Source organism: Brassica oleracea, chromosome C3, assembly GCF_000695525.1.
Source record: "Brassica oleracea var. oleracea cultivar TO1000 chromosome C3, BOL, whole genome shotgun sequence".
Taxonomy (NCBI): Eukaryota; Viridiplantae; Streptophyta; class Magnoliopsida; order Brassicales; family Brassicaceae; genus Brassica; species Brassica oleracea.
In genome coordinates, this window is record NC_027750.1 from 63732198 (window position 1) to 63746650 (window position 14453).

Genomic DNA, 14453 nt, shown 5'->3' on the forward strand with positions numbered 1-14453 from the left:
TTTTCTTATTAGCTTTAGAAACTACTCAAAACTAAAGCTCTCAATATGTTTCTCTCAGATCATATGGAACACCTCTCCATTAGACCTATATTTATATGAAAGACAATTCCCTTTAACATGTGGGATATGGAAAACACAAACCTAACCTAAATAGAAACTTCCTTTTCCTATTTTTAGGTTTCCTTATTGTGTTTATATTAACATATTAAACATCTAATAATATGTTAAGTTTCCACAAGCTTGGAATTATCCAACACCAAACACTATAGATTCTACTAATTAATTTCTTCTTAATCTTAATGTTTTTATCTTCAGCTTTGATATTGGTGATGAGTCTCTCGTTGACTTAATATTTTATAAACCAACTCGTAGATTTTGTATTGGTTTTCATTTGTATTTAAATAAATTAAATTCAAATTCACACAAAGCTCATTTAGAGAGAGGAGAGAGAAGCCTTTTCTTTCTTCCGCCTCTCCCAAGCCGCCGTAAGCCCTAGAAGTCTAGAACCACCGCTCAAAATCTCTCGTCTAATCAGAAGCGCTGGTTTGTGCTTGTTGGAAGTAAGCTTGAATTAACTTGAAGAGCAAGCAATCCTGCCAACTGACTTCCAGGATCTTTTGACTTGATCTCTGCCACACACACCTCCCAATCCTAATTCGATGGGTCCCGTTCCTACTCAAAGGGTATTTTGGTCTTCTTGCATATTTCTCGTCAACCGCTCTGATACCAATTGTTGGGATTGTTAAACCCATGTCCAACTCTATATTATCTGATTAGTACGATATTGTCCACTTTGGGCCTTAGAGGCAAGCCCACATGAATTTACTTTTGGTTTCCTTCCCAAAAGGCCTCTTACTATTAGAGTTGGACAACTCTTTATATATTAGACTCTCTTTGTCTAATTCTCTAATGTGGAACTTAGTTTGTTATATCACTGTGCTTCCCTTCTCTGGAATGAAGACGAAGTGGTGACAGATTGGAAATCTCAGTGGCCTTGCTTCCTCTGCCTCCAAGTACATGTGATTGTTTGGAACATCGTTGCCTCCCGACGTTTTCAACGGTGGCGAAGTTTCAAGGTCTTTAGAGCCTCTCCTCAAGGATTCAAGGAGCAGTGGTTCTCCGCTGGGAGCCTCTTCCCCTTACATCACGTGACAGCAACCATGGTTTATTGTCTCTCGTTAGTGCTTTGGGCCTGCACGCTTATGGTTCTTTGATGACAGAACCATTGAGTTCCCTTGAGGTCATGATACTAGAGCTTTAGCCCTCTCTAGGACTTGCCTGTTGTGAGAAGCCGTATGGTTTCTCCCGTTCTTCAACCCCTTATTCATGCTCCGGGTTGCTCTCTTACTGACAACTTCCACGTCTTCGCTATCCTTAGAGTCGTGTGGCCGGTTTCAGGAGCTTATGGAAGAGCTATACCCGAGAGGCTATTGGTTATTGTTTTCAACGACCTCCACCTCAGCTAGCATCAGAGTGGGTTTGCCAGGCCCTCCGTCGTCGCAGCTTGAGAGAACTTTCGGGTTTGACTTCGGCAAATCATATCTGTATGGTCTTCTCCTTGATTCTATCAGTTTACCAAAGATGAGGAAGTGTGTGGATGAGGAATTAAATGCTGAAGTGTGTTGTAACCTATAGTTTTAAGGTTTGTTCTTGGAACAATCTTTGAAACTTTGTTGATTCTATGAGTTTTTTTTTAACTTTTTTTGCGGCTCTTAGAATCGGAATTGCACTCGAGCAAATGAGATTTCAAGTTTCTTCATGTTTCTTGTAATCAAAATTTCATTTACCATGTTAATGATATTTACATTTTAGCAAAAAAAAAAATAATAATTAAATTCAAACCCGAATAAAAAAGCACAAATTTCTTAAATAGCTATTTTATATTTTTTGTACCTTAAATAATTCTCAAAGACAAAAATACTAAAATTAGCATCCATTAATGGTAAAAGATAATTATATATTATATATGTAATTATTCATTAAATATATAAAAAGAAGCCTAAAATAGACGATCAAAACATGTTTTATCCTCAAATTGTCTCACAATGACTATATTTTAAAAAATTTGAGACTATTGTGTTGTGGGTCAGCCTGAGAATAAAAACATATTTTGAGAATTTTCTCAACACTAAGGATTTATATTCAACAAAAGAAAACACAGAGATTGAGACTGAATAAAACGTAAATACGATTGCAAATAAGTAGAAATAGAGTTCAGGGGGTTCTTCTCTAAATCGAGAGAGATGACATTCTCCCTTTACAAAGTAGCAAATCGCGACAAAAAAAGCTCTAGAGTCTGGTTTCTCTCTCAAAACCTAGCATAGAAAAATCATAGAATAGAGAAAAAGAGTATATATGAGGTCCCTGGCGGCTGAGAGTAAATATGGGATAATAGGACAAATCCCGAAATATCTTGATACTTTCCTTAAAAATCGCGGGCGGCTCAGCAGTTGCTCCGTTCAGGATCACCCACCAAGCTGCTCTATCCGGCTGCTCCGCAAGAAAACTCCAATTTGCGTTCTTTCCTTCATGTGTCCCTCCAAGAGCCTCCTAACCTACTCTTGACCTGAAATGACTTGAAATGGTTTAGAAAAACTAGATAAAGACTTTAAACAATTGGAAAACATATATACAAGATGTCAAAAACATCATATATCACCAAACCACTCAGTCAAGAAAGATCGACATACATATATCTTGATAAACCGCAAACTCTCATTCCCCCCGGTTCGGATAAATATCGAAGATCTAGACATCCATCACTGTTGAGTAGAGTATCTAGGCATCCATCACTGTTGAGTAGAGTAAAGCAAAACGAGAAGATCTAAACTGACAAGAAACAAACACGAAAATCTAAGACCGACTCGGTGAAATCAGTCGGAGAAACCAAGAGATAGTGTAGAGCATTAAGAGAGAGGTCTTCGTGTTGAGACTATTTAAGACTATTTTTATTAAATTATTTAGATAATTTTGTGTGTTTTTATTTGACGGATTATTAACCGATATGTTTCTTGCTAGTATATATATATATATAAATTTATATAAGAAAGTTTTATTATAGAGAAAATTGCATTGTTTAGGGTTGAGGGTTAACCCAAATTATAGTAAAACAAATTTCAATTTCTTTTGTTTTTTATTTTATTATTGACTATTGTTCATAATTTAATGGGTATTTAATATATTTGGAATAGTTCTATAAAAATCAATCATGTGACCAACTCTAATCTGAATAAGATTCCGCAATTAATCGGTACAACTCGAGCAAAAACTGTATTATAAAGTTGGTTTCATTTAAAAATACACACTCCCACGAAGAGTATCATTTGAAAAGGTAGTAGTTTTTCTTAATTTTATAAGCTTTGTCCTGGTCAGATCACTGATTATTGAAGAATAATTTTTCTTAGAACGATATATAAAGAGTATTCTACTGGCATTTGTTTCAATTTGTTGTTAATTTTTTTTTTTTGAAATTTATATATATTTTTCTAATATTCTGGTTTGTGATATATCATGAAAGGGCTAAAAAAATCAATTTGGTTATTTATGTTATTAAGTGTATTTACTTTTTGGGTCACATATTTAGAAATAAGTTCAGAGTTAAACGTGTTTGAGGCAGAGTAATAAAAGAATTGATCACCTAACGAAATGTGATTTGCGTGCGAGTTGGGCTGACTCACGGGAAAATCTCATGGAGTAATTATAGGATTAGTAAAAAAGTCTTTGAACCTCCAAAAACTTAATGCACCACCCATCTATGGATGGACAAACCGACTAATCGGGCATGGGAGGGCCATTAACCATGAATGGCCGAGACGTTATAAGGGGTTTTAAGCCAAACTTAGATGAGTGTGGAATTTTATGTGGGTTCACACTGTCATAGGTAACAAGCATAGTGCACTACATGGATGTTTCGTCTTTTGAGAGGGGACAAATTCTGACATCCCGATTTGTGGTATATGTTGAAAAGGTTACGAGAATCGATTTAGATATTATCTATGTCACCAAAGTGCATTTATCTTTTTGGTCATACATCTAGAAAGAACTCTAGAGTTAAGCGTTCTTGATATAATCTATGGGAAAATGATTCGTGATACTGTGCGAGTGAGGTCAAAACACGAAAAAGTGTTTACGATGATGGTTGTAGGGCTAATAAACAAGAATTTCGAGCATTTAGAAAATTAATGCACTGAACACAGCACAAAGTGAATGAGACCTACGAATCGAGTTAGCGGACGTGGGAAACTCATTGTCAATGGGTGACGGGGCATTACAATTTTATAATCTGGTTGAAGCATTACATATTCATAAAACGTAAAGACCGTTGATATGTATGTATTGGGGTTGATATAGGCTTGCAAAATTATTTGTTTCATCCAGTACAATCTGAGCTAGAAACCAATTCTATCTAAATCATTTTGTAATATTTTTTGGAGAATGCTATTAATTTCATATTATATTTCCTTTTTCCAGAAATTTAAATTACTCATTAGGTTCAATTTCTTGTGCAAGGTTATCTTGACCTATTTTGATACTTGTAAACAGAACCTAACCTATTTTGATTCACACAATAAAAAATCAACGAAAGCACAATCATCAACGTTCACTTTTGCCCCTTAAACTCGCCGATATATATCAAAATTAGATACAAATAACAATTTGCTTTCCACGAAGAGATTAGAGTGTAATGACCATCTGATGGAGAGACACAAAGATTGTTGCTGATGAGATCAGTCAGCCCATTCCGCCGATGCCGTCGTCATAGCCGAAGGGGAGACAACTGGTTCTTATCTTGCCTCCATCTTTCTTAGTTTTATTGTAGAGAAAATGAATAAGCCAAATGATTAAGATTAGCAAGAGAACTGCCACAAACACTATTAACATAATTACTTTCCCCATTGATCGATCTTTCTTTCTTTGAATTAATTCTAATACGCAGTTATGATTTGATTCTCGTACAGGGAAACATTAATTCTAAATAAATAGATGGAGTGCTGCTTGCGTTGGTTTATAATTCTTTATCATGATTTGACTTATTTGCATTCTAACATATATCTCATTAGTAAAGTAGCTAATGACACAGAAACTATAAAACGGTTCTTTGTTTTATTTCTTTCTTTTCTTTCTTCTTATTGTTGTGTTGAACAACTTACATTAGTCTCCCCTTATATAGGTAATAGAAACTTCTTATCTTTTCCTATTACAAGTTAATCTAGGAATCTTAGTCTTTATCCAAAACCTTTAAGTTATTCTTCTTTCCTTTATGGATAACTTGAATCTTAAGCTATCTCTTGAAGCTTATCCAACAATTAGTGTGTTGTTTTTTTATCTTGACATTATTGGAGTTGTTGCGGGAAGTTTTCATATTGCATAAGTTGGACGTTACAGAACTTTTCTAATTTGGAAATAAGTGCGTATGATATACATATATATCCTCCACAACACACAAAAATATTCGCTACCTACACTATGCTTTCAGACTATTTATATGATGGATGGATCATGGACTCTTGATACATTTTTTTGTGTGGTTATGGCCATTTAGAAAAAAATATTGGGTACGATTCAACTTATGGGCATAAAGAATGAGAAAAAGAAAGTATCTTGATCATCTCTTTGAAACTTATTCCAAGAATCTCATATTGATGATAGCAGACTCAAGAGTGTGGCCAAGCTTTTCAGCAGAGTTGAAAGAGTTACTTGTTCTAAAAGAAGATTTCAAGACTATTTTACAGAAATTGTATTTTGTTGGTTGTTTTATTCCAATATAGTTATCTGGATCATTTCAAATTTGAGTAGTAGAATAATGTTTTGATGTTAAAAAAAATATACTTAGGTTAAATATTCATTAGGTTTTGAAAAGTTCACTATATACATCGATTTATACACGTTGAGATCATACATTCCGTACATACATTATGTTAATAGTTAAACCACGAAAGAAAAAGGTTAAACCATGACATCCACAACAACAACCGTACCCGCTTAGCCTCCACAGCCGCCGCACCCTCCACAACCACCACCGTCTCCTCTTCCATCTCCGCCTCCACCATCATCACATCCACAACAACAGCCGCCCCCACCGCCAGAATCTGCGATGATCACAGCCGCAGCTACCGTAGTAGCTGTAGTGGAAACATTCCTTGTCAAAACAACAAGTCCTCCATCTTTTGATCCCGTTTGACCCATTTCCAAATCTCGCGACTGAGACACTATAGGCCTTTGCTTTCTGTGTTTGAGGACACAACATAAGACAAGAGACGGCAAAACAATACCGGCACATACTATAATAATGACAATTACAAAAGTATCCATTAAATTTTTTTCTGTAGGTAAATTGATATAAAAAATGCGATAGTAGTGTCCTTTTTTATATAGAAGTTTATGCTGTACTCCTGTCTATTCTATTAAAATAGCAGCATGACCTATTGATAAATATTATGTCCAATTATTATTTGTTATTTTTCCATGTTATCTACTGATTTATATATAACTGTATCTATTTACATCAAAACAAAGTCAAGCCACGTTATATTTTTTTCTACCAAAAACAGTGACCACATTCTCTTTCCAAACACTTTTTATTTTCATCAATTAATTATCACTAACAAACAAAAATTATGACCACGACACTTAATTCCAGAACCATGACAGGATTATGATCAAACTAAACTGACCCTGGAATTTTAAAAACATGGCAAAGAAAGTTTTATGATTATAATTTTCTGCGTTTCCAACTTTTAAAATTTTATTTTTCATTGATATTTCTTTAAAATGTTTTGTTCCAAAATAAATTTTGTTGTATTTCATTTTGAAATTGATTTGAATAGTTAACGAGGAAGATTAACTGCAAAGTTTAAGGTTTATACTCTCAGTGTAGAGAATCAGCATGATTTTGTTCTAAAACGAGATTCTATTGCCGATTAACCGGAGTAAAAATGATTGACTGGAAATGTTGATAAATCTTTTTATAATGTTTGTTTTGTGTTAAAGCCGATGAATGGTTGATAGTTTTGTGGATTTTAACAAACTTAAGAACAGCGAAAAAGAATTGATGAAAGAATTAAACGTGACGAACTGCCTCTCCCCATAAGTAATTAGGCACACTCATTGCCTTTAGTATGCTGCGAGTCATCTCCATTAGTGTGCGGTTCCTTCGCTCCACAACGCCATTCTGTTGTGGGGTGTATGGTGCCGTTAAGTGTCGCTTGATCCCATTGCTGTTGCAGAAGTTATTGAAGTCATGTGAAGTAAATTCACCTCCTCTATCAGTACGCAGTGTTAGTATCTCTCTGTTTAGTTCCTTCTCGACAAGCTTCTTAAACGTTTTAAACCTGTCAAAAGCATCACTTTTGTCTTTCATCAGTATAGACCACATAAATCTTGTGTTATCATCAATGATGACAAAGATATAGCGGTTGAGAGAGAGAGTTGCAGGCGAGATTGGTCCACAAAGGTCTGCATGTAGAAGCTCTAGTGGATGTGATGCTCTAAACATTGTCGCTTTTGGAAAAGGTTGTCTCGATTGCTTGCCTACCAAGCATGAATCACAGAGTCGTCGTTCTTCACTTATTTCTGGCAGACCATGTACCATTCTTTTAGTTGCCATTGCTCGTATTGTCTTGAAGCTAATATGGCCAAGTCTGGCATGCCATCTCCATGGTTCCTCCTGTATCTTTGCGTGTAGACAAACTGCTCTACCTACTTGCAGTTTTAGTTTGTAGAGTCTGTTTGCAGACCTTAAGACCTTCACGAGCAATCTTCCTTCAGGATCTCTTAGAGTCAAGTAGTTGTCTTTCATTCGAACATCACAGCCTTGCTCGGTTGCCTGTCCTAAGCTTAGGATATTGCTTCGTAGCTCAGGGATATAGTATATGTCAGTTAACATCTTCTGCTCTCCCGTCTTTGCCTCAAACATAATCGAACCTTTTCCTCTTATGTCAACATAAGATCCATCTCCAAATTTTACTTTCCCTTTGATATTTTCGTTTATCTCAGAGAAGTACGATCTTTGTCCTGTCATATGGTTACTGGCTCCGTTGTCCAAGTACCACACTCCATCTTCTTTCTTGTCAGCTTCCAGTTCTTTCGGCATTACCTTTTCTTCGTTAAGGAATACCACCTCCAGCATGTAAAGCGCTACTTCTGCAGTCTCTGTTTCAGTCTTGTTGAGTTCATCCTCGGCCTTCTTTTCGGTACAAACAGAGGCGAAGTGTCCCTTCTTCTTACAGTTATAGCACACTATTTGAGAGTAGTCTCTCTTTTCTTTATTTCTCTCACCATAGTTGCTCCTGCCACGACCCCTTCCTCTGTTACCACGGCCACGTCCTCTGTTCTGTCCTCTCCCTCTTCCTGTATTATCAGTTCCCTTCTGATCGTAGGACTTCTCAGTGTTTGAGTACAGAAGACTTCCTTGTTGCTCAACTGGTGTATAACCTTTTATGCGCTCTTCATAAGCCTTAAGTCTCCCAATTATATCTTCAAAGCTTGTTGTTTCCAAGTCTAACATTTGTTCCAGAGATGCTGTCATGAAGATAAACTTTGGTGGTAGACTATTAAGGAGCTTCTTTACTACTTTAGGACCCTCAATAATCTGTCCCAATGTCGAGGCCTTTGATACAAGCTCTGAGATTTTTTCAGTGAATGCATCGATTGTGTCTGTATCTTCCATCTTCAGACGATCAAACTCATTCATTAATGTTAGGAGTCGAGCCGACTTGACTCGTTCTGCGCCTAGGTTTCTTGATTGTATGGCCTCCCATATCAATTTAGGAGTTCCAAGATCACCCACCTGTAAAACCAGTGATTCAGGTATCGACTGGAACAGAAGAGCTATAGCTAAATCATTCTTGTCTTCATCGTCGGTTCCTGGCTCCATAGCTTCCCATGCCTTGTGCACGCGTAGGAGTGCTTTCATCTTCATCACCCATACCGTGTAGTTTGATGTGTTTAACATCGGACACACCACTGCACTAGGAACTGATTTCTTCATCTTTACTACTGCCTTTGAATCTGTTATAGCTTTTGGGTCTGCCATCGTTTCTGTATCCAAGCTCTATGTGATCGAGATAAACCACAAGCTCTGATACCAAATAAAGTAGCTAATGACACAGAAACTATAAAACGGTTCTTTGTTTTATTTCTTTCTTTTCTTTCTTCTTATTGTTGTGTTGAACAACTTACATTAGTCTCCCCTTATATAGGTAATAGAAACTTCTTATCTTTTCCTATTACAAGTTAATCTAGGAATCTTAGTCTTTATCCAAAAACTTTAAGTTATTCTTCTTTCCTTTATGGATAACTTGAATCTTAAGCTATCTCTTGAAGCTTATCCAACAATTAGTGTGTTGTTTTTTTATCTTGACATTATTGGAGTTGTTGCGGGAAGTTTTCATATTGCATAAGTTGGACGTTACAGAACTTTTCTAATTTGGAAATAAGTGCGTATGATATACATATATATCCTCCACAACACACAAAAATATTCGCTACCTACACTATGCTTTCAGACTATTTATATGATGGATGGATCATGGACTCTTGATACATTTTTTTGTGTGGTTATGGCCATTTAGAAAAAAATATTGGGTACGATTCAACTTATGGGCATAAAGAATGAGAAAAAGAAAGTATCTTGATCATCTCTTTGAAACTTATTCCAAGAATCTCATATTGGACAATGAAAAATATGTTTAAGTACTCAACATTTCAGCGCTTTGAAACTTATTCCAAGAATCTCATATTGATGATAGCAGACTCAAGAGTGTGGCCAAGCTTTTCAGCAGAGTTGAAAGAGTTACTTGTTCTAAAAGAAGATTTCAAGACTATTTTACAGAAATTGTATTTTGTTGGTTGTTTTATTCCAATATAGTTATCTGGATCATTTCAAATTTGAGTAGTAGAATAATGTTTTGATGTTAAAAAAAATATACTTAGGTTAAATATTCATTAGGTTTTGAAAAGTTCACTATATACATCGATTTATACACGTTGAGATCATACATTCCGTACATACATTATGTTAATAGTTAAACCACGAAAGAAAAAGGTTAAACCATGACATCCACAACAACAACCGTACCCGCTTAGCCTCCACAGCCGCCGCACCCTCCACAACCACCACCGTCTCCTCTTCCATCTCCGCCTCCACCATCATCACATCCACAACAACAGCCGCCCCCACCGCCAGAATCTGCGATGATCACAGCCGCAGCTACCGTAGTAGCTGTAGTGGAAACATTCCTTGTCAAAACAACAAGTCCTCCATCTTTTGATCCCGTTTGACCCATTTCCAAATCTCGCGACTGAGACACTATAGGCCTTTGCTTTCTGTGTTTGAGGACACAACATAAGACAAGAGACGGCAAAACAATACCGGCACATACTATAATAATGACAATTACAAAAGTATCCATTAAATTTTTTTCTGTAGGTAAATTGATATAAAAAATGCGATAGTAGTGTCCTTTTTTATATAGAAGTTTATGCTGTACTCCTGTCTATTCTATTAAAATAGCAGCATGACCTATTGATAAATATTATGTCCAATTATTATTTGTTATTTTTCCATGTTATCTACTGATTTATATATAACTGTATCTATTTACATCAAAACAAAGTCAAGCCACGTTATATTTTTTTCTACCAAAAACAGTGACCACATTCTCTTTCCAAACACTTTTTATTTTCATCAATTAATTATCACTAACAAACAAAAATTATGACCACGACACTTAATTCCAGAACCATGACAGGATTATGATCAAACTAAACTGACCCTGGAATTTTAAAAACATGGCAAAGAAAGTTTTATGATTATAATTTTCTGCGTTTCCAACTTTTAAAATTTTATTTTTCATTGATATTTCTTTAAAATGTTTTGTTCCAAAATAAATTTTGTTGTATTTCATTTTGAAATTGATTTGAATAGTTAACGAGGAAGATTAACTGCAAAGTTTAAGGTTTATACTCTCAGTGTAGAGAATCAGCATGATTTTGTTCTAAAACGAGATTCTATTGCCGATTAACCGGAGTAAAAATGATTGACTGGAAATGTTGATAAATCTTTTTATAATGTTTGTTTTGTGTTAAAGCCGATGAATGGTTGATAGTTTTGTGGATTTTAACAAACTTAAGAACAGCGAAAAAGAATTGATGAAAGAATTAAAAAAACAGATCTTGAAAAAAATAGAATGGCTGAATATTTAGGGTTACAGGGCCAAGGGGAAGACGACGAATTGAAAAGACTGTCTAATCCTTAATTATTTGTTTCTAAAAACGTAATCCCTTTTCAGTGCCTGAACTGGTTATAACCGGCTTTAGATACAGTTTAATATAATTGTAAAAATCTCTTATTAATCATTTTTAAAAAATACTATACAGTACAAAGGAAAACACAAATATAACTAAAACACAAATAATTTTTTTTTTAATATAAAACAAAAATATACTTATAATTTTTAAAAAATATAAAACAAAAAATATATCCGTCCGGACATGTCAAAATCTAGTTTAGTTTCTTAAAGATGCACGAAATTGCAAAGGAGTTTCAAGAAAAAGTCGCCAAGACATGTTCTTCTTGATTAATGATTACTTTTTCTTGTCAACAAAATTTCACAAGTTCCGATCCCTTTTTAGAGGTCAGTCAACAATCCATAGAGCTATCTACACTTAGTCCGTGTTAAAACATACAGTCATATATACTATGAGATCACAATAATAGGTTGAATATTAGAAACATCATTCTACACAATATTTGGAACGTCATTATACTTCTGGTCAATACAAAAACGTGTGATGACTTTACCCATACGGCCATACACATCAGACATGCGAGAAATATTCGGAATGTCATTCTCAATAATAATTTAAATGGATAATGTATTTTAATACATGTATTCTATGATTCTATCTAAATATGTTGGACATTCAAACTCTTATATCGGTATGATAGAAATGATTTCTATATAGCTTATGCCATAATCCTATTTAGTTTCTTACTAACAACTTTTTCATATAACCATTTATACAAAAATCAACTAAGATTTCCCGAAAGACTTCAAACTATTTATTGAAGAAAGAGCTTAGGAAGCTAAAGCTTTTGTAAACGATATTTTTGATTAATATGCAATCAAATCTTATATAAATACATTCAGGAAAATCTAAAGCCAAACGTATATATATATATATAATATGAAAAAAATTAAATTTAAATTGCACATAATTTAAATTTAAATTAAAGCCAAATCTTATATTATTTACACATAATATGAAAAAAAACCCAAACGCAAAAATAATACAACATAATAGAAAAAATTAAATTGCTTAAAAGCAAAAACAAAAAGAAAGACTTTGTTCATTCCTCTCTTTTTACATAATATAATATATATCACTGTTTGGAAGGTTTTGCGACCCAGAATGTAATGTAAACTATCTTATTTAGGATATTTTGGATTAATAATTGCATAAATTTCTCCCAAATTTAAATATTATGAAATCAAGTGAAATTCTTACTTGGATTTGTTGAACCATCTAAACCAATTTTAACTCACAACATTCTAGCACTATCAGCTTTTATGTTTTCGTTACTCGGACTCCCTGATACATCTTACTCCTCGCTATATAGTAAAGTCATGAAAGAGACTTTAAACATGCTTGATTCGTTTAATTTTCATTTGGCTAATTGAAATGATATCTAGTTTTAAGTTTCTTCAAAATCTGACGAATGAGGTATTAAACGATTATATTCACCATGAACAGTTAGTCAGGTGGTAGAAGTCTATACTACTTTGGTTAATGAAAGAAAATAACAACTAAAACTATGACAATCCGTTCCACGGATCCATGTTCACAGTCCTATAGGACACCGACCCTAAACCCTCACATGTGAGTCTTCATTGACTTTTCCATGTAGGTTATTGGTGCGCTTGGCGTTCCTCGAACCCAAGACTTCACCCTTTAACAAAATTTCCGCAGGAAAAGCTGTCACCAGTAGAGGAACGTTGTTAAAGAGTGAGGTATTGGGTTCGATGAACGCCAATCGCACCAATAACCTACATGGATGAGTCAGTGAGGACTCACATGTGAAGGGTTAGGGTCGGTGCCTTGTAGGGCAGTGAGTCTGGGTCCGCGAAACGGGTTGTCACATGAAAAAAAAATCGACTTTTATTATAACAATCTGTCATGTGGGCTCTAGGCTGGCCCTATAGGGCACCGACCCTAACCCTTCACATGAGAGCCTTCAGTGACTCCTCTATATAGGTTATCGGTGCGCTTGGTGTTCTTCGAATCCAAGACCTCACCCTTTAACAACATTTTCACATGAAAAATTGTCACCAATTGACCGGATCAATTGACCCACGGATAGTTTCCACCAGGTGGGTTGTTACAAAAACATTCTCAAATAATCCCTTCCACTTACGTATAGTCAATATTTTGGAGTAATTAGAATTCTGTTTGAAAGTTTAATTCACAAGACTCTCAGTAATCATACTACAGAAATTTTTTTTCCGAAAACCAGAAAAATTCAGATTTAAATAATATGGTTATATGCACCTTATTATGATGATTCATTAACTATGAGTATAATTTTTCTCATTAAGAAGATCACACTAAAATCTTATATTCACGATCTAAATTTATTACATGCAAAATATGTTATCGGCCCATAAATATACCACACGCAAATATAACTTAACTATTACATAACTAATAACGATATAAGATCTTTAACCTCCACACCCGCCACGCCCGCCAAAACCGCCACAACCACAACAACCCTCCGCCATTTGCACCACCATCACACTCTCCTCCACCTTCATCGCCACCGGAGCCACCACTACTGTCTTTAGAGATCCCGGTGGTTACAGCCGCAGCTACAACGGGTGTGGTGACAGCAGTTCCTGTCAAAACAAGGAGCCCCCCATCTCTTGGAACGACACTGCTTCTACATTTTTCAACGTCCCTTACGGGCGGAGGAGGTGAAGGAGACCACGTTTTTTTCTTTTTGCGGTTCTGAAGACACCATAAGATGAGACCAACCAAGATTATTGCGAAGCAACCGCATACAATAAGAGCAATAATGTAACCTTTCATTGTTTCTTTAAATTTTTATTTTCTTGAAACTGACCGTGATACAAAATTAGGACTTTTGGTGTTCTTTTATATAGACCTAAGTTATCGTAACTTAGAAAATATATAGAAGGTTATGGGATAGCCTAAACATTTTTATTGGTGTATTAAAGATACAAGAAATTGCAAAGGAATTTTCAAATGTACTAACAAAATTAATAAATGTGACATTTTCTTCTTTGAACTTTTTCCTTGAAAGAAAACAAAATTTCAGAAAACTTATTAACCACTTTATTTGATTGACCACAAAACTAAATGATCATGTTTGAAACAAGTAAACATTTAATAAATCAACTATATATTACGGGTATGGGGGCATATAACAA

At 35.0% G+C, this 14453-nt stretch overlaps 1 protein-coding gene across 1 annotated transcript; it reads right to left on the reverse strand.

Annotated features, from left to right (window-relative positions):
* Positions 1–10082: 10082 nt before the first annotated feature.
* LOC106331225 (uncharacterized PE-PGRS family protein PE_PGRS3-like) lies at positions 10083–14091 on the reverse strand. Its single transcript, XM_013769542.1, has 2 exons — positions 13775–14091; positions 10083–10326 (listed from the first exon to the last, which is right to left on the reverse strand). The coding sequence occupies exons 1-2, from the start codon at positions 14089–14091 to the stop codon at positions 10083–10085; spliced, it is 561 nt and encodes a 186-aa protein (XP_013624996.1).
* Between the last annotated feature and the right edge of the window lie 362 nt (positions 14092–14453).